The sequence below is a fragment of the Globicephala melas genome, chromosome 3 (genome assembly GCF_963455315.2).
Source record: "Globicephala melas chromosome 3, mGloMel1.2, whole genome shotgun sequence".
NCBI lineage: Eukaryota > Metazoa > Chordata > Mammalia > Artiodactyla > Delphinidae > Globicephala > Globicephala melas.
The window spans coordinates 27,562,495-27,583,204 of record NC_083316.1 but is presented as its reverse complement, the minus strand read 5'-3'; the positions used below and the strand labels follow the sequence as shown (position 1 = coordinate 27,583,204).

Sequence of the window (20,710 nt, the reverse complement as noted above, 5' to 3'; positions counted from 1 at the left end):
GCTGTCAAGTGTGTCAGGATGGGACAAGTTCTGCTATGGTAACAAAGAAAACAAAATCTTAAGAACACAATGAAGGTTTATTTTTAACCCAGTCTAAATCTGGCACAGATTAGATGGCCTTGCTTCCTCTTGTAGCTGAGACATCTGAAGTTGCCCCACAGGGGAAGGGAGAAATTGAAGAGGCAGACTGGCCCTTAACAACGGCCTGGGCCTGGAGTGACGCAAACCACTTCTGCTCACGTTTCATTGGTTGGCCTCAGCCCTGTGGGCACAATCCAACTGCAGAGAGAGGCTGGGAACTGTAAAGGAGTGTGTGTTTGTAGAGTGCGGACTCTTGTGGCCGCAGTGCTAGATGAACATTTCTGGGGCTGCTGGGGGCAGGGGTCGGGGCTGTTCTGGTACTTGGGGCTCTTCACTCATTTGGGGGCTTTAATAGTAGACTCGGCCTCTCTTTCTCCTTTTGGATCCTGTCCAAGTCTGTTCGGGAACTTTCTGCCTCTATTGTTACTGCTGCTTATAAAACTAGGACAACTATTGGCTGAAGTACCAGAATCAGCAATGTAGCAGAGGGAATCAAAGTGATGGAGAGAAGGGGTCAGGAGAGCACAGCCTCCACCTCCCTGGCTTCCCTCTCGTGTACTTTGCTCCATTTGTTCACTTGCTCCTTCCACCCGCCCACCCCCACCCCCCAGGAAGTAGTCGTGGAAAGAGATCCAGGGACAGACATTGAGTCGTGGCCCATCAGCCTTGTGAACAACTTTCGTATTACTGATTTCTTTCTTTCCCTCCTTCAGTATAGAAAACCAACAGCTCCCTTTTAGAAATCACAGGAATCCTATGTTCATTTCAAAATGTGTGACATCTTGAAAATCCTGAACCTCTGGAAATCTGTCTAGGTCAAATCTAACAGCAGCCGTAAAGGGCATCAGTAAGAGTCAGCCCTGCTCTTCCCACTGCTGCCCAGGAGGGCTGGGATTTTTTGCTGAGAAGCAAAAGCAATTTAAGCAGAAAATAAGTAGGTGAAAAATATTTCCCTGAGGAGAAGTTGGGAGGAAAATGAGGTCATCAGGACTGTAGTTCACAAATACTTTTACGATTTTGCATCCCTTTTGTTCTCTTTTTTGCAGTGATGTACAGGTTTAAGCTTTAAGTTTAAATCATTTATTCCAGGACACCACGGAGAGAAACTCAGCCAGTCCTGCCTGAGCAGGGCCTTCTCAGAGAAACACGAGATTATCCACCCCACACCCCCTTCTATTTCAGCATGGGCCGGACCCTTTGCATTGCTTGTGTAGTATTTCAGAGCGTGGGAAATACAATATAAATGGCTGATTTGTGCAGTGGTCATAAAGATATATTCGTATTTAGCAAGGAGATGAAACAGCCCTACCAAACAGCAGGCGTTTGACTTTGATACAGCCTGATCCTTCAGGAGCATCTCTGCCTGACTTGGGCAAATGTCACTCTGGTTATTAAACCTTAACAGATGCTATCGTAGTGCCCATGTGCCTACCTGAATTTCAGCCATGCTATCTATTTGAATTCTGGCATAGAAGGATGGCAGCATATCTACCTTCACGCTCTCAGACATAGAGAATGACATGCTAATATTCACATAAGACACTCACTGCTAAATATAAAGATGGAAGACTGCCCAAAACACTGAATCATTCAATGATGTATTTTTATTTCCTTTAAGTTAAAACTTTCTATATTATAAAACTAAGTTAAATATGTTACTGAAAAATTAAAGTCACCACCCTAACATACATGCACTTCGGTACTTTGCTTTATTGCCTTTCAATATTATTTTCTCTCATCATAGATGTATATAGTTGTGTGCATATGGATGTATTTATGTACATATACACATGTTTTCACCTAACATCATAACGTGGGTACCATTCCATGTGTTATTCAGTCTCCATAGCTATCATTTTTGTGGATACATTATATTTCACTGGCAAGACAAAACAAAATTCCCTTAGCCGGTTCCTTATTGATCATCATCCTCTGATGAGCATCTTTGGGCCCATGTAAAGAATGATCTCATTAAATTTTAATTTGTAGATGGAATGTCTAGGTTCAAAAAGTAACATACTTATACCAAATGTTAAGAAACTTATTACCACATTGATTCCCATCAATTGATTCCCATTGATTCCCAAGGTTACAAACAGGTAGTAGCAATTATTTTATTTTACTTTATTTTATTTTGTTATCGTGTTATTCTAGTTTTACACTTTTTCACGGGAAAATACTGCAAAGGCCCCAGCAAAAAGGAGAATGCAATAACAAATTCCTGTAAATCAACCACTCAACTTTATCAGATCTTATTATGTCATGTTTGTTTCAATCTTCATTTTTAGAGTAAGAAGTTGCACAAATACAGTTGAAGAGCACGGTCTAACTCCACTCCCTTTCCTTTTCCTGCGGAGTTAACTAGGGTCAATGTTTTATTTCCATGTGGGAGAAACACTAGAAGGGAAGGAAAAGAGATAGAAGATCTTGGCAGTGGTCTAGGGAAGTAATAATAGTGGCTTGAACTAAAGCTAAGGTGGTACAGATGGAAAAACCATGAAAATGTGGACATATTTAGGAGCTGTACTAGACTGAACTTAATGGTTGATTCCATTTATCTTTTGACAGAGAGTGGTTTGTGCATGAGGAAGGGTTGAAGGGTGACCCCCAGTGTTCTCCTTCACATAACTGGCTAAATGGTAGTGTCACTCACTGAAACAGGGAACATGTGACAAGAAACAGATCCCAAGAGGAGTTTATGATTATATGAGTTCAATTAAAGTGCCTATGAGATTTCCAGGTGAAAATGCCCAAAGGCAGTAAGTAACATGCTTATTTTAAAAAGTAGGTCAGACTGCCTACCTTTGCCAGTTTGGCTGCTATCACAAAATACCATAAGCTGGGTAGCTTCAACAACAAACATGTATTTCTCACAGTTCTGGAGGCTGGGAAGTCCAAGATCAAGGTGCTGGCAGATTCGGTTCTTAGTGAGAATCTTCTTCCTGGCTTGTAGATGGCTACCCTCTCTCTGTATCCTCACATCTCATGTGTCTTTTTCTTTTTATAAAGGCATCAGTTCCGTCATGAGGACCTTACCTTCATGACATAATTACCTCCCAAATGTGCCGACTCCAAATACCATGACACTGGGGGGTTAGGGCTTCAACATATGAATTTTAAGGGGACACATTCATTCCATAGCACTGTCCTAACAAACTTATTTTATCCAGAGTGAACTCCTGTTGTAATTATTTTGTTGTCTTTCTTGGTATTATATTTCTTTATGGATTTTGGAATAGTAATTTACAGGCCTGATTTGAGTGTGATTTCCTTTTAGTTTCTTTTATTTTTCTCTTTCCTGTCCCTTTCCTCCCTTTTTCTCTCTGTGTGCACCCACTTTTTCTAGTTTTTGCAGTTTTTTCCTGACCACACTGTGGGACCTCATTTCAGGACAGGACTTGCTAAAGTGGTTCAAAATTGCCTCTCCTAGTGACATTGAAAATACGTTAGGAATTATCACAGAGCCAGTCTGGCAGATGGGCTGAGCGCTCGCATGAGAAGCTGAGTCCTTACTTTGCAAACTTCCTAGGCCTGAAAGTCATCAAGAGTTAAGGCTCTAAGAAGTTTGTGGTGATGGTGGTCTCCTTCCCATCTCAGGCGGAGCAGTTAAAGCCCTCGTATTTCACAGGGGCTGCGCACATGGCCACCACCCACCAACAGCTTCTGGCTGAGAGCCTGGCAAACCCTTCACCTAAGTCCTGCTCACCCTTTTGCCGAGATGTTTACCTACATTTAAGCATTGTGACATTTTGGTCTTCCCTTTTTATATAGTTATAATTTAATATCTTTTATAATTTATACTTTACATATAATTTACATTGTGCATTTGGAGCAAAGAGCTGCTTAAGTATAAATTCAAGAAGATGGGGTTTCCCTGGTGGCGCAGTGGTTGAGAGTCCACCTGCCAATGCAGGGGACACGGGTTTGTGCCCCGGTCCGGGAAGATCCCACATGCTGCAGAGCAGCTGGGCCTGTGAGCCATGGCCGATGAGCCTGCGCTCTGCAATGGGAGAGGCCACAATGGTGAGAGGCCCGCGTACGGGAAAAAAAAAAAAAAAAAAAGATGTAATCAGTCATTGGCTTCTTATCTGGATGAAGGCTTTTGGAGGAGAACCAAAACAACGAGTTCCAAGGGGAAGATGAAGCTCTGCCTCCGCTGGCTCAGTCCTGACCCTGCCAAGGAAGAAGGGCCCGGTGGGGCTTTGCCTGTGCCCGTCCACCCAAGGCTGTCACACGTCTCTAAGTCAACAGCCCTCCCCTTCCCAACCAGGCAGCTTGTGTTTACAATCAGCTTCTTCTAGCAACTCTGTATCTGTTTGCTTCAAGAGAATATTTTGCCTCCACATATGCACCCCTTCTCCTTTTTTAAAGCATGGATTTAAATGAAGATGCCTCCAGGAATGAGGACAAAATGAGTATAGTTACAGAAGAATCCAAAAAATACAATTTGAGGGAAAATGCAATAATTTTTGATGAGATGGGTGAAGGACAAGAAGCAAGTTATGTCGATTATTGTAGACACAATTTTGTGATTAAATCTGGAAAAAAGGCAGCCTGTTCTTTCTGTTTTTATTTTATTAACAGCTGAGGTAGTTAAAGTTATTTAAAATAAAATAAAATTTGTGATTCAAAAAAAATTCACCAAGATGTTATTTCCTTAGTTTGACTATTTAAACATTTTTATCATCTTTGTTCAAGAGCAGAAATCCATATGAAAAATTGGCAAGAGTATTTTATAAATTTAGCTGTCATCAAAGCCAGCCCACTTATTTTCCACAGCCCACTTTTCCAAGGTAAAGAGGACCCAGAGTATACCAGCAACAGGCCTCTCTCTCCACTAGTGTTCGTTCTTCTGTCCTCTCCACCATATTTGCTTTCACTCCTGCCTTATCTGTGGGGCATGACTTTGGGGTGACTCTGGGAGAATTTAGGACTAGCTGTCCCTTGGGAAAGGTTGGAAGGGAATGGAATAGCAAGTGCTACCATTCATTACAAGAGGCTTGTTGAAGAAAATTTACCCTGGTCACCCATCCAAAGATCAACCATGAAAGTGCAACCAATGGATTATCTGTGGAGGAACAGCTGCAGAAATGGCTTGACACAGATGCTGGTCTCAATAGGAAGCTTCAGGACTCCTTATTAAACAAAAAAAAATATTTTGGCAAAACCTCAAGATCACTTTCCTAAAAATGTAAAAGCCATAGTTTTGCCCCATGGCAACCCTAGTACTGCAGGAATCTGTCAGTTGTAATATATTCTAACCAGAATTCCCATGTGTCTTATAAAACTTACAGCAATGGCACTACTGTCAGACTGTCATCACTTCTGAATGTGACCTTTGCCAGTTGTGTGCTCTGTTGTCCCCTCTGTGCTGTGTTTTTGGTCTAGGAGCACAACAATGGCTTGCACAAAAGGGAGAACGTTTTCTCCTGCCCCACCCTGGACGTCACCCTGCTTGGCTGAATTCTCTTTGGAGCGTAGTCATTGTTCCTTTGTTTAAGGAACGTCACATTCTGATAGGAAAAGGCAAATACTGAAAACTCCACTGACATATATACACTAACATGTATAAAATAGATAACTAATGAGAACCTGCTGTATAGCACAGGGAACTCCGCTTCGCTGTACAGTAGAAACTAACACAACATCATAAAACAACTATACCCCAATTAAATGAAAAAAGAAAACTCCAAAGACCATGCGAAGCTCCTGGAGATTGCTTGAACTGTTCTAAGCTGCCCTAGAAACTAGATCATGTTCATTAGAAATAAATACATGTAGAACAGATACTTACATCACTGAAGCTAGTTCTTACAGAGTCTGACAGTATTCCTAGTAAGGCTCAAAATAATCACGTGCATTTGAGATATGTCTACATATCCTTGCTAAAGCGTGAACATAATAAATAAGGGCACATATTTCACTCTGATCCTGATGGGTGACCATATAGTGATGTTTAGAGGACAGAAAATCAGAGTCAGATACTTCCTTGACTTTTTAAAATTGCGCTCGGTGCTAATCCGTCTGACTTTGTCCTCTGTAACTGTCAGGTAGGATCAACCAAGTCCAGATATTGATCTCTAAAAATATCTGGAGGATTTTTTTTTTTGCAGAATGCGGGCCTCTCACTGTTGTGGCCTCTCCCGTTGCAGAGCACAGGCTCCGGACGCGCAGGCTCAGCGGCCATAGCTCACGGGCCCAGCCACTCTGCAGCATGTGGGATCTTCCTGGACCGGGGCACGAACCTGCGTCCCCTGCATCGTCAGGCGGACTCTCAATGACTGTGCCACCAGGGAAGCCCTGGAGGATTTTTTTAATATGTAGGACTTCATAAAAATAGTAGGATTTATTGAGATGCATTTAAACATATGCTATGGAATGAGGATTATATAGTTTACCACATGCATAAATATATAAAATAAACTACGAGTGATACACAGTGGAGACCTGAAAACCTTCCAGTTGTACTTCACTAATAAACTAATGGAAACTCTTAGCCCAGAGTAGCTAATCTGCTTTTTTTAGTGATTGCCCTAGAGTTTGCAATATATGTTTACAGCTAATCCAATCCACTTTCAGATAACACTGTACCACTTCAGTGTTACGAGTACTTTATAATAACAAAATTATAGGCAGTATGAGTACCTTATAATAACAAAATAATCCTGGTTCCTGCCTCTCGTCCCTTGTATCATTTCTGTGATTCATTTCATTTCTATATGTGTACCTAAACACATATACATATATATCATATATACATAAGCATCATAATCAAAATAATTGAATACATTATTGGTATTATTATTTTGAACAAACTGTTTTCTGTTAGATCAACTCAGAATAGGAAAAAGGAAAGTTTTTATTTAACCTTCATTTATTGCTTCTTTAGTGTTTTTCCTTTCTTTATATAGATCCAAGTTTCTGATTTTTAATATTTTCCTTTTTTCTAAAGGATTTCTTTTAACATTTCTTTCCTGCAGGTCTATTGGCAACGAATTCCTTCAGTTTTTGTTTGTCCGAGAAATTATTTCTCCTTCACTTTTGAATGGTAATTTCACAGGGTGTGGAATTCTAAGTTGGTGGGGTTTTTTCTCTCAACACTTTAAATATTTCGCTCTGCTCTCTTCTTGCTTGCGTGAGTTCTGAGAAGTCGCATGCAGTTCTTTCTTTGTGCCTCTGTAGGTAAGGTGTTTTTTCCCTCTGGCTTCTTTCAGGACTTTTTCTTTGTCTTTGATCTTCTGTGATTTGAAAGTGATATGCCTAGGTGTAGTTTTTTGGGGTTTCGGGGGGGCATTTATTATGCTTGCTGTTTTGGGGTATCCTGGATCCACGGTTTGGTATCTGATATTAAGTTGCCGAAATTCAGGTTCCAGTGGTAGTCAGCTTATGAGTCTATACTCTGGAAAGTTGGAAAGTTCTGACTGCCTCTATTCACTCGTCTGTCTCTCCAGAGAGCAGCTGTTTGCCCTGTGCCCTTTCCTCTCTCATATCCAAGAAGCATTGTTGATTTTTCAGTCTGTTCACCTATTTACTTGTCATTACAACAGAGTGGCAACTTCCAAGTTCCTTACATGTGGAACCTTTAACCGGAATTCTTTCCAAGGTGGCTAATCTAATATTCTCTTATTCTACTGGTCATCTTAGTCCCATCCCATCCCATTTTTATCACATGCAGCCAGCAGAGATTAGTCCCTCCCCTGTTTCCAGGGCCTTAGTTTTGTTCCCTAATAGTGCACTTGCTGGGGATTTCTCAGTTGGTTTCTCTGAAGGCTTGCTTTTCTCAACGTATCCTGCAAAATGCTGAATGTTTGCTTTTCTTGTTAACCCTGTGAGTTTTGTGAGATGTTGCAGGCCTCTGACTTTCTTTAAGTGTGTGCTTTGCCTGATTTGTACACAGTGGCTGCAGAAGAGGAGTTATAAGAAGGAAAGAATACTTCTTGATCGTGGTAAATTTTGAAAATGGTTCCTACCTGGTTCCATTAAGCATTCTTCAAGCACCAGCGATGCTCCTGTTTGAGCATTTCTTACGTATTTCTTATATAATTTCTTTCTGACCATGACAGTCAATGTATGTAATCAATTCATTGGGATTTCAGGGAGGAAAAAACTATCGGCTTTGAGTCTTACCAATGTTGTGAGAAGTATGGGTTTCAGCAATGGATAAGAGAATCAATGTGTTCGAGCTCTTGCAGTGATGGGACTCAAGTTCTTGACTGAGCCTTCATTATGAAGGATAGATCTGAACTCATTGATCAAGGAAATCAGAGATGAAGGGGGTCAAAGAGCCAGAAAATACAAAGTAAATATTTAGTGGGAACTGAAATTGAAAGTTGGTAGATTTAGGATGGACTTGTCAACAAGATATATGGTTATACAGTTCCTACCCTTGCCATCTTCTATGAAGTTACATGTTATTTCTGTATATTGTAAGGGAATTGTGGCAGTGCCCTCTGTTGAGTCATAGAATTTTTATCATCTCACATTATTAAAATCAATGTTATATCCAATTTTAGGAGAATTATAGATTATGTCCTAGTGTAAAATTTAACTTATACTGTTTAACTTGTACTCAAGTGGTTATAAAAAGAGATCTTGGAATTTGTCAGTATTTTAAAAACCATGTATACAGTACTTTGAATCTCTTTCAGGTGATGTGATTAAATATTCAGTGTTTGAGTACCTTTGATCTTAAATTTTGATATAGTAGGAAATATTGCATTTTCTGCCATAGGTGGTTACAATAAATTGTCTTCACTTGCTTTCTCTATACCCTTCCTAACTTGAATTTTTGAGCGAGGAAAATCTTATATGAACTAAATTAACCATATAACAGGCTCCCTTTATTTTACAATCTCAGTATTGAATTGAGAATATGATGAGCTATGTAACTGTTTTATTTCGTTTTGGTTTTGGACATAAGAAACTTTATTGCTCTTATATCAAGGTATAATTTCCACTTGAGATGATCAGGTTCAGGGGTATATGAAGATAATTCTTTTTTTTAACATCTTTATTGGAGTATAATTGCTTTACAACAGTGTGTTAGTCTCTGCTTTATAACAAATTGAATCAGCTATACATATACATATATCCCCATATCTCCTCCCTCTTGCGTCTCCCTCCTTCCCTCCCTATCCCACCACTCTAGGGGGTCACAAAGCTCCGAGCTGATCTCCCTGTTCTATGTGGCTGCTTCCCACTAGCTAGCTATTTTACATTTTGTAGTATATATAAATTCATGCCACTCTCTCACTTCATCCCAACTTACCCTTCCCCCTCCCTGTCTCCTCAAGTCCATTCTCTACGTCTGCGTCTTTATTCCTGTCATGGCTCTAGAACCATTTTTTTTTAAGATTCCATATATATGTGTTAGCATACAATATTTATTTTTCTCTTTCTGACTTACTTCACTCTGTATGACAGTCTCTAGGTCCATCCACCTCACCACAAATAACTCAATTTCATTTCTTTTTATGGCTGAGTAATATTCCATTATATATATGTGCCACATCTTCTTTATCCATTCATCTGTCAATGGACACTTAGGTTGCTTCCATGTCCTGGCTATTGTAAATAGAGCAGCAGTGAACATTGTGGTACATGACTCTTTTTGAATTATGGTTTTCTCAGGGTATATGCCCAGCAGTGGGATTGCTTTGTCATACGGTAGTTCTATTTTTAGTTTTTTAAGGAACCGCCATAGTGTTCTCTATAGTGGCTGTATCAATTTACATTCCCACCAGCAGTGCAAGAGGATTCCCTTTTCTCCACACCCTCTCCAGCATTTATTGTTCGTAGATTTTCCAGTGATGGCCATTCTGACTGGTGTGAGGTGGTACCTCATTGTAGTTTTGACTTCCATTTCTCTAATAATTAGTGATGTTGAGCATCCTTTAATATGTTTGTTGGCAATCTGTATATCTTCTTTGGAGAAATGTCTATTTAGGTCTTCTGCCCATTTTTGGATTGGGTTGTTTGTTTTCTTGATATTGAGCTGCATGAGCTGCTTGTAAATTTTGGAAATTAATCCTTTGTCAGTTGCTACATTTGCAAATATTTTCTCCCATTCTGAGGGCTGTCTTTTCGTCTTGTTTATGGTTTCCTTTGCTGTGCAAAAGCTTTGGAGTTTCATTAGGTCCCATTTGTTATTTTTGTTTTTATTTCCATTTCTCTAGGAGGTGAGTCAAAAAGGAACTTGCTGTGATTTATGTCATAGAGTGTTCTGCCTATGTTTTCCTCTAAGAGTTTTATAGTGTCTGGCCTTCATTTAGGTCTTTAATCCATTTAGAGTTTATTTTTGTGTATGGTGTTAGGGAGTGTTCTAATTTCATTCTTTTATATGTAGCTGTCCAGTTTTCGCAGCACCACTTATTGAAGAGGCTGTCTTTTCTCCATTGTATATTCTTGCCTCCTTTATAAAAAATAAGGTGACCATATAGCGTGCGTTTATCTCTGGGCTTTCTATCCTGTTCCATTGATCTATATTTCTGTTATAGATATATAGTAGGGGCCAGTACCCTACTATCTTTGCTACTGTAGCTTTGTAGTATAGTCTGAAGTTCGGGAGCCTGATTTCTGCAGCTTAGTTTTTCTTTCTCAAGATTGCTTTGCTATTCGGGGTCTTTTGTGTCTCCATACAAATTGTGAAATTTTTTGTTCTAGTTCTCTGAAAAATGTCATTGGTCATTTGATAGGGATTGCATTGAATCCATAGATTGCTTTGGGTAGTATAGTCATTTTCACAATGTTGATTCTTCCAATCCAAGAACATGGTATATCTCTCCATCTGTTTGTATCATCTTTAATTTCTTTCATCAGTGTCTAATAGTTTTCTGCATACAGGTCTTTTGTCTCCTTAGGTAGGTTTATTCCTAAGTATTTTATTCTTTTTGTTGCAGTGGTAAATGGGAGTGTTTCCTTAATTTCTCTTTCAGATTTTTCATCAGTAGTGTATAGGGATGCAAGAGATTTCTGTGAATTAATTTTTGTCTCCTGCTACTTTACCAAATTCATTGATTAGCTCTAGTAGTTTTCTGGTAGCATCTTTACGATTCTTTTTTTTTTTTTTTTTTTTTTTGTGGTACGCGGGCCTCTCACTGCTGTGGCTTCTCCCGTTATGGAGCACAGGCTCCGGATGCGCAGGCTCAGCAGCCATGGCTCATGGGCCCAGCCGATTCACGGCATGTGGGATATTCCTGGACCGGGGCACGAACCCGCGTCCCCTGCATCAGCAGGCGGACTCTCAACTACAGTGCCACCAGGGAAGCCCAGGATTCTTTATGTATAGTATCATGTCATCTGCAAACAGTGACAGCTTTATTTCTTCTTTTCCAGTTTGGAATCCTTTTATTTCTTTTTCTTCTCTGACTGCTGTGGCTAAAGCTTCCAAAGCTATGTTGAATAATAGTGGTGAGAGTGGACAACCTTGTCTTGTTCCTGATCTTAGAAGAAATAGGTTAATTTTTTCACCATTGAGAACGATGTTGGCTATGGGTTTGTCGTATATGGCCTTTATTGTGTTGAGGTAAGTTCCCTCTATGCCTACTTTCTGGAGGGTATTTAACATAAATGGGTGTTGAATTTTGTCGAAAGCTTTTTCTGCATCTATTGAGATGATCATATGGTTTTTCTCCTTCAATTTGTTAATATAGTTTATCACATTGATTGATTTTCGTATATTGAAGAATCCTTGCATTCCTGGGATAAACCCCACTGGACCATGGTGTATGATCCTTTTAATGTGCTGTTGGATTCTGTTTGCTGGTATTTTAGTGAGGATTTTTGCATTTATGTTCATCAGAGATATTGGCCTGTAGTTTTCTTTCTTGTGACATCTATGTTTGGTTTTGGTATCATGGTGATGGTGACCTCGTAGAATGAGTTTGGGAGTGTTCCTCCCTCTGCTATACTTTGGAAGAGTTTGAGAAGGATAGGTGTTAGCTCTTCTCTAAATGTTTGATAGAATTCACCTGTGAAGCCATCTGATCCTGGGCTTTTGTTTGTTGGAAGATTTTTAATCACAGTTTCAATTTCAGTGCTTGTGATTGGTCTGTTTATATTTTCTGTTTCTTCCTGGTTCAGTCTTGGAACGTTGTGCTTTTCTAAGTATTTGTCCATTTCTTCCAGGTTGTCCATTTTATTGGCATATAGTTGTTTGTAGTAATCTCTCATGATCCTTTCTATTTCTGCAGTGTCAGTTGTTACTTCTCCTTTTTCATTTGTAATTCTATTGATTTGAGTCTTCTCCCTTTTTTTCTTGATGAGTCTGGCTAATGTTTTATCAATTTTGTTTATCTTCTCAAAGGACCAGCTTTTAGTTTTATTGGTCTTTGCTATTGTTTCCTTCATTTCTTTTTCATTTATTTCTGATCTGATCTTTATGATTTCTTTCCTTCTGGTAACTTTGGGGTTTTTTTGTTCTTCTTTCTCTAATTGCTCTAGGTGTAAGGTTAGGTTGTTTATTTGAGATGTTTCTTGTTCCTTGAGGTAGGATTATATTGCTATAAACTTCCCTCTTAGAACTGCTTTTGCTGCATCCCATAGGTTTTGGGTCATCATGTTTCATTTTCATTTGTTTCTAGGTATTTTTTGTTTTCCTCTTTGATTTCTTCAGTGATCTCTTGGTTATTAAGTAATGTGTTGTTTAGCCTCCATGTGTTTGTATTTTTTACAGATTTTTTCCTGTAATTGATATCTAGTCTCATGGCATTGTGGTCAGAAAAGATACCTGATACAATTTCAGTTTTCTTAAATTTACCAAGGCTTAATTTGTGACCCAAGATATGATCTATCCTGGAGAATGTTCCATGAGCACTTGAGAAAAATGTATATTCTGTTGTTTTTGGGTGGAATGTCCTATAAATATCAATTTAGTCCATCTTTTTTAATGTATCATTTAAAGCTTGTGTTTCCTTATTTATTTTCATTTTGGATGATCTCTCCATTGGCGAAAGTGGGGTGTTAAATTCCCCTACCATGCATGTGTTACTGTTGATTTCCCCTTTTATAGCTGTTAGTGTTTACCTTATGTATTCAGGTGCTCCTATGTTGGGTACATAAATATTTACAGTTGTTATATTTTCTTCTTGAATTGATCCCATGATCATTACATAGTGTCCTTCTTTGTCTCTTGTAATAGTCTATTTTAAAGTCTATTGTGTCTGATATGAGAATTGCTACTCCAGCTTTCTTTTGATTTCCATTTGCATGGAATATCTTTTTCCGTCCCCTCGCTTTCAGTCTGTATGTGTCCCTAGGTCTGAAGTGGGTCTCTTGTAGACAGTATATATATGGGCCATGTTTTTTTATCCATTCAGCCAACCTATGTCTTTTGGTGGGAGCATTTAATCCATTTACATTTAGGTAATTATCGATATGTATGTTCCTATTACCATTTTCTTAATTGTTTTGTGTTTGTTATTGTAGGTCTTTTCCTTCGTTGTGTTTCCTGCCTAGAGAAGTTCCTTTAGCATTTGTTGTAAAGCTGGTTTGCTGAATTCTCTTAGCTTTTGCTTGTCTGTAAAGGTTTCAATTTCTCTGTCAAATCTGAATGAGATCCTTGCTGGGTAGAGTAATCTTGGTTGTACGTTTTTCCTTTTCATCACTTTAAATATGTCTTGCCACTCCTTTCTGGCTTGCAGAGTTTCTGCTAAATGATAAGCTGTTAACCTTATGGGGATTCCTTTGTATGTTATTTGTTGTTTTTCCCTTGTTAATTTTAATATTTTTTCTTTGTATTTAATTTTTGATAGTTTGATTAATATGTGTCTCGGCATGTTTCTCCTTGGATTTATCCTGTATGGACTCTCTGCACTTCCTGGACTTGATTGACTATTTTCTTTCCCATATTAGGGAAGTTTTCAACTATGATCTCTTCAAATATTTTCTCAGTCCCTTTCTTTTTCTCTTCTTCTTCTGGGACCCCTGTAATTCAAATGTTTTTCCATTTAATGTTGTCCCAGAGGTCTCAAAGACTGTCCTCAATTCTTTTCACTCTTTTTTCTTTATTCTGCTCTGTAATAGTTATTTCCACTCTTTTATCTTCCAGGTCATTTATCCATTCTTCTGCCTCAGTTATTCTGCTCTTGATTCCTTCTAGAAAATTTTTTATTTCATTTATTGTGTTGTTCATCATTGTTTGTTTGCTCTTTAGTTTTTCTGGGTCCTTGTTAAACATTTCTTTTACTTTCTCCATTCTGTTTCCAAGATTTTGGATCATCTATACTATCATTATTCTGAATTCTTTTTCAGGTAGTCTGCCTATTTCTTCTTCATTTGTTTGGTCTGGTGGGTTTTTACCATGCTCCTTCATCTGCTGTGTGTTTCTCTGTCTTCTCATTTTGCCTAACTTACTGTGTTTGGGGTCTTCTTTTCACATTCTGCATGTTCATACTTCCCATTGTTTTTGGTGTCTGCCCCCAGTGGCAAAGGTTGATTCAGTGGGTTGTGTAGGCTTCCCGGTGGAGGGGACTAGTGCCTGTGTTCTGGTGGGTGAGGCTGGATCTTGTCTTTCTTGTGGGCAGGACCGCATCTTGTGGTGTGTTTTAGGGTGTCTGTGACCATATTGTGATTTTAGGCAGCCTCTCTGCTAATTGGTAGGGTTGTGTTCCTATCTTGCTAGTTGTTTGGCATAGGGTGTCTAGCACTGTAGCTTGCTTGTTGTTGAGTGGAGCTAGGTCTTAGCACTGAGATGGAGATCTCTGGGAGAGCTTCTGCCGTTTGATACTATGTGGAGCTGGGAGGTCTCTGGTGGACCAGTGTCCTGAACTTGGCTCTCCCACTTCAGAGGCACAGGCCTGACACTCGGCCAGAGTGCCAAGACCCTGTTAGCCACGTGGCAGATGAGTGGTTTATTACAGAGGATTTTAAAGCACAGGTACCAATAGCCAGATGAAGAGATTTATAACATTAGGTCGAGAACAAAGAAACTTCAATCCTCTTGGAGTTTGGAGCCCAGCACGGTGGCATGTGGAGGCATCCTCCTTCACCAACTTGGAAGCTCTCTGAAACCCCTCCTTTTGTATTTTAATGGTGGCTTCACTACACAGCCATGGTTGATTAAATTCTTAGGCATTGGTGATTAATTCCTGAAGATAATTCTTAAAAAGTAGAAGGTCTTAACTGATCTCTCACTGCTAGTATCTAATAAGATTTACCAAATATTTACAGGTCCATGGTGACACTCTCATTGCTATGTGGAGAAAGCAACTCAGAATCCTCTATAAATAACATTTTGAATTTGATTGTCATATATTTTAGAACATGATTGATTTCCACTTAATGCCCTTTTCAAGTAAATACTTCTAGATAAGCAGCTAACTTAGTTCTGGGCCAATATATTGATTGGCATCCTTAATTAACTAGAATTTCTTTGGGGGCTGTGTTCAATGTGTAAGAGAAAGGGGCCAAAGGCAAAGCCAGATTAAAAGCCAATATCATTTGTCTTTTTTGAATACCAGGGAAATTTCAAGGTCATACAGATTCAGCCTTAAGCTCTTCTACTTTCTGCATTTGCAGTGTTACATCATGATCACTGCTCTTAATAGGATGACCTCATTCTAACCCCCTCCACAAGAGGTATTACAATATGCTATGTCAAAGAAAGATTCTGTTATTCCAGCAGTTGGTTTACAGAGTTAATTAATGACTATGTCACTCAAGACTGATGGTTTGATTTTTTTTTTACTACAAAGCAGACATTATCAGTCAGGGTGCCCTGCACACCCAAACAGAATACCTTGACTACTTTCAAAGGTGTGGGTTGGACTTAGGGAAACCAAGAAAGATGATTCATTACCTCTGTCCATTAATAGTAGAGGATTGGGGGAACAAGGCTACCATCCTAGGCCTGAAGAAGTAAAAGAAGGAGCAGTTATCCTAAGAGACAGCACCTCCATTCCCCAAATCCAAGTGGAAGCCACAGCAATCTATAGCATCAGCTTCCCAGTGTTCCGAGCAGCTGCAGAAGGGATCTGGAACGGAAACAGAAAAAGTGTAACACAGGAGAAGATGAAATGAAAAGTCAATAAAATCGTAGTGGTTAGTATCCTAGCAAGCCAAGCTGGATGGTAGCTCTGGGTTTTGTCTTGAGAAAGGAAGAAAGCTAGCATTTATTGAGTACTGTTCCACTTACTACTGCTATATAACATATCAACCTAAATTTAGTACGGTAAAACAGCCGTCATTTTACTATGCTCCTGGTCAGAAATTTAGACAGGATGCAATGGAGATGGTGTGTCTTAGCTTCACAATGTTTGGCATCTCACCTAGGAAGACCTAGATGGCTAAGAATGACTCAGATGCCTGGGAGCTGGAGTCATCTGTAGGCTTCTGTGCTCAGATGACTGGCACCTGGGCTGGATGGCTCACTGGGGACTGTCAACTGGAGCACCTACACCTGGCCTCTCCAAGGGTGTAGGCTTCTTACCCCATGGCAGCAGAGGCTCCTGAGAGTGACAGATCCAAAAGAATCAGATAGAAGCTGCATGGTCTTTTATGACCTAGCCTCTGAATTCACACAACTTCGTTTCTGCATTCAGTCCCAGGCCAGGGTAACTAGACTCCGTGTCATGATGGAGTGATATCATGGTCACGTTGTAGAAGAGCATGCCAGATGAGAGATTATTGTTGCAGCCATCTTTGGAAAATACAACTTGTCATATTCACATTTACTAAGGCAATATGAACTAATAATTTTGAAACTTTCTGACAATAGTTGCAACAAACTATTTTCCAAGTTAATGGTAAAATTACACTAACCAGAATCCTCTTATTAGCCAGTGTTTTCAATGATTAAACTTTATCTTCCCTTCATGGATTATAGATTTTTAAATGTGGAAGACACTCCCAGAAATCAACTAGCTCAGCATCCTGCCCTTAACCAGTCTGAATGTCATTATTCTCATTTTCCTGCAGTTAGCCAAGTGATGGGTAGAAGGAAAAGTAGACACGAGAACCCAGGACCCTTGGATTTTATTTATTTAACCAGAATTTGATAAGGCATGAAATTATAGATTAAATTTTACCAAATGAACCCACAAGCATCAAAGTAGAGGCAGAAGCACCTGGCCAGGTATTGTGTTCCTATAACATGGGAGAAATCAATCTTCTGAGCTGGAGCCCCTCAGTGGAGGGTTTGGGCTTAGTTTTGTATGTGTCAAGTGAGAACTCAAGAGCTAGAAGAATAGAAGATTAGTGGTCACCACGACCGTTAATCCCAACAGAAAAACCCTGACACGTTGCTATTAATTTTCCTCCGTGCACTTGGCAGCATCTGCCTGGCCCGTCCATCCGTTCATCTGGCTGCTGGTCCAGCAGATCGACCCATGAAATGTTATTAACTTCCTGGCAGAGACTTTTTATAATGTTCTGTGCCCTCCTACTACTTCTGGAGTCAAGCCCTGAGTATGCTTATCTTTGCTATCCATGTGCAGAAACAAGGCTTTTGGGGGATGTTTCCAACCTCTGAGAGTCACCTGACAGTTGCCTTTTATTTTTGACATCAAGCATTTGCCAAACTACCCAAAGTTCTAATGAAACGTCTAAGAGCTAAGCTTTTTCTTCTTTCTCTTCTATGATGGCAGATACACGTCAGCTTTTCTGGCTTCAACCATTTTGGTCTCCACTCCACTCATATTGTCTAAGACTTCTCTGTAGGTGTTCATGTCTTTCCAGACAAATGACTCACTCATTGTGCCATGAAAGTTTCTTTCATAATGTTGCTTCCAGCTGTTCGTAGTGCTTTATTTATATGACAAAAGAAAAAGAACACGTAGTCTATCAGTTGAGAAAGCCTGAGTGGTGGAAAGGTTACCTATCTCTTCACAAGAATAAAATAACATTAATTTAACAGTAAAATATTGTTGATTTATTTTAAAGGCTTCACTTACTGTTCTGCAACTCCCTCTGACATTTTTAAATGGCGAGATGCAGTGTCTGGCACCTGAGTATGCAGCCAGCCCGGGAGACTGGAGGAGTCCGCGTGAGGGAGTGTGAGGCAGTAGGTGGTAGGGGAGCCGCCCCAGTTCGGGTCCCGCCAGCCTTGTGGTTGTGGGGAAGCCCCTCCAGGTCATGGGCGCTAAGGTGAGGAGGTGACTAGCTTATTGGTGCACTTATGACCTTTCCAATTCTGGGCTTCACCAGTGAGCCTACTCGAGGCCTGGATGCCCTGAGAGCTCAGGGCACTCCCCTCCATGCAGACTGATGGCTCCATCCCCAGGGCCTCCGTCTTCAGTCTTCTCACCCAGACTTGCACATTTCTCATGGAAAGAAGCATTAGCCCTCTCCAGAGAGCTTGACTCTCTTTCCCACTGTCCTTTACCTCCTAGTCCGTGGGGTGCTGGCCACTCCTCTGCGTTCTCTTGCTAATGATATCGTAGCTGCTAGCAAAGCCACTGGTCCTTTGTTTTCCCTTCTCAACCTATGTGACTTCATTGTGCCTCCGTTTCCTCATCTAATAGCAGTAATGACAGTGTTGACTTCATTGAGTCGTTGTGAGGTTTCAGTCATTATATATCATGGTGGATAATAGGTACTACATTACACACACACACACACACACACACACACACACACACTCTTACATATGTATATATATTTGTCTGGGACATATATAGGTAGTCGCACACACACATACACAATTTTGAATAGTGCCCTGGGCAAGGCAAGCACCACATGTGTTAACTATTGTTATATATCCAAAGTCACATCCAGCCCACATATGTGCTTTTCTTTCCTGTGGACCTGGTCATTCCCATGTGCTTCTCTTACTTACTTACTTACCAACCCGATTTCAGAAAGCAGCAGTATTATCAATCCCTGCTATCAAAACCCTCTACTTTAAAAAACATCACCTCTCAAACTTCACAACATTATTTTGAATTTGATTCCTGTCTTTCAGAGTTTATAAACAACTAATATAAAGCTCCCAACTCCTCCATTCCTTCATTAAAATAGTAATGTATGATTGTGTTATAACAACTGGTGATGGTATCTGCTTTCACTATATAAATCTCACCTTGTTTTTTTTTCTGTTTTTTTTTTTTTTGGCATATGTGTGTTAGTCTTGTCTCCACAGCTAGATTGTAATCTTTATATTAGACTATATATTAATCTGCCTATATTATCCGTGGTCCTTCCTAAGCAAGATCTTTTCCACCCATTGCCTCCTGCAGCATGAGTAGAAAGAATAAGAGGTCCCCATTCCTCACCCCTATGTTAAAACCAAATACTTTATGGACAACCTTCCCATCAGCTGTAGGCATGACCAGGGGCCTCACCTGACACTGAGAATGTAGGCTCGGGATTTAATATGTGTGAACCGTTCTGCCCGACCCCCAGGTATACGCCGCCAGACTGCCCATTGCGTGAAGAAGGGTCGCGGGATGGTGAAAGCTACGTTCTGTGACCCAGAAACACAACCCAATGGGAGACAGAAGAAGTGTCGTGAAAAGGATTGTCCACCCAGGTAAGCGTCGGTAACAGCTGGAGAGCTGTGTGTCTACCTGCAGTGGTGGCTGGTTTAACAGTAATCCAGGGCTCTGTGCTGCAAGGGGGCTGTGTGGCTTTGTTATTAGAATAATTACGGGAAAGCTGTCACAGGTTCCTGTGGCTATGCTGTTGGAACCTGTGACAAGCTGTGAAGGGGACATTTTCTCCCCAGAGAGCAGTACTTCTTAGAAAGCTCGTGTGATCTGTGTTTAATTATTTGGTAAGACTTAAGTCCCAAAGCGCTGTTGAAGAGAATGGTATGTAAATCATCCAAAAATTCTTTAGCTAATTGGGCTTGGCTCTTCCAAGAACACTTACCAACCAGTGCCACAGAAGCTTCTAGATAACATGCTGACACGTTCAGGTCGCTGCTTGGAAGAGTGGACTCACAGACCAGGCTTTCTCCACCTCAGCACTGCTGCATTTGGGGCTGGATAATTCTTTGTTGTAGGAGGCTGTCCTGTGCATTGCAGAATGTTTAGCAACATCCCTGGCCTGTGTCTATTTAGATGTTTGTAGCACTCCATCTTCCCCACCCAGGTTGTGACAACCATAAATGTCTCCAAACATTTTTTGCTAAATGTCTCCTGGGGGCACAATCACCCTTGGTTGAGAACCACTGTTATACAGGTATTCACTTGCTCCTAATCGTATTGGTTCAAGATTCTAGAAGGTAGCTGGGATGTTAGCTGGGGAAGAGGAAGAAAGAGAGAGAGAGAGAGAGAGATAAAGGAAATAGAGAGGAAAGGAAAGAAAGAATTAATTCTGGGGAGTGTCTTCATTCTCTCTTGTCCTTAAACAGGATGTAGTTCGGTTGCAGATTCCATCAGGCATTCATTCCAGTCCCAAGAAGACATATTAAGAAGAGTTTAGTTTAACAGGAGGGAGCCAGTTGGCATAATCAATCTACCAAGTGACAGGCTGAATTCTAAAGAAGAGCTGGAAGAATGGGATAAAGGCCAGAGAACTAGGTCAAAAAGAAGTGTCTAGACAAGTCAGTTAAGTCAAACAGTGTCAGTCTCTTATAAGCCCGAACAGCGAGGTCCCAGAGGCCAGGGAGTTCTCATCTCAGAGTCAGATTGATTCTCTATCCAGTTCTGTGGTTTCTTCCAGGTACAAAGTGGGCTGTGAGGTCCAGAGC

At 40.3% G+C, this 20,710-nt stretch overlaps 1 protein-coding gene across 1 annotated transcript in view; it reads left to right on the top strand.

Moving 5' to 3' along the window:
* The window catches only part of ADAMTS12 (ADAM metallopeptidase with thrombospondin type 1 motif 12), a 388,903-nt gene that overhangs the window by 279,160 nt on the left and 89,033 nt on the right, over positions 1–20,710 (top strand). Inside the window, exon 17 of the mRNA XM_060295700.1 lies at positions 19,420–19,546. Coding sequence (XP_060151683.1) covers positions 19,420–19,546 — 127 coding nt within the window. The remainder of the gene's footprint in view (positions 1–19,419; positions 19,547–20,710) is intronic.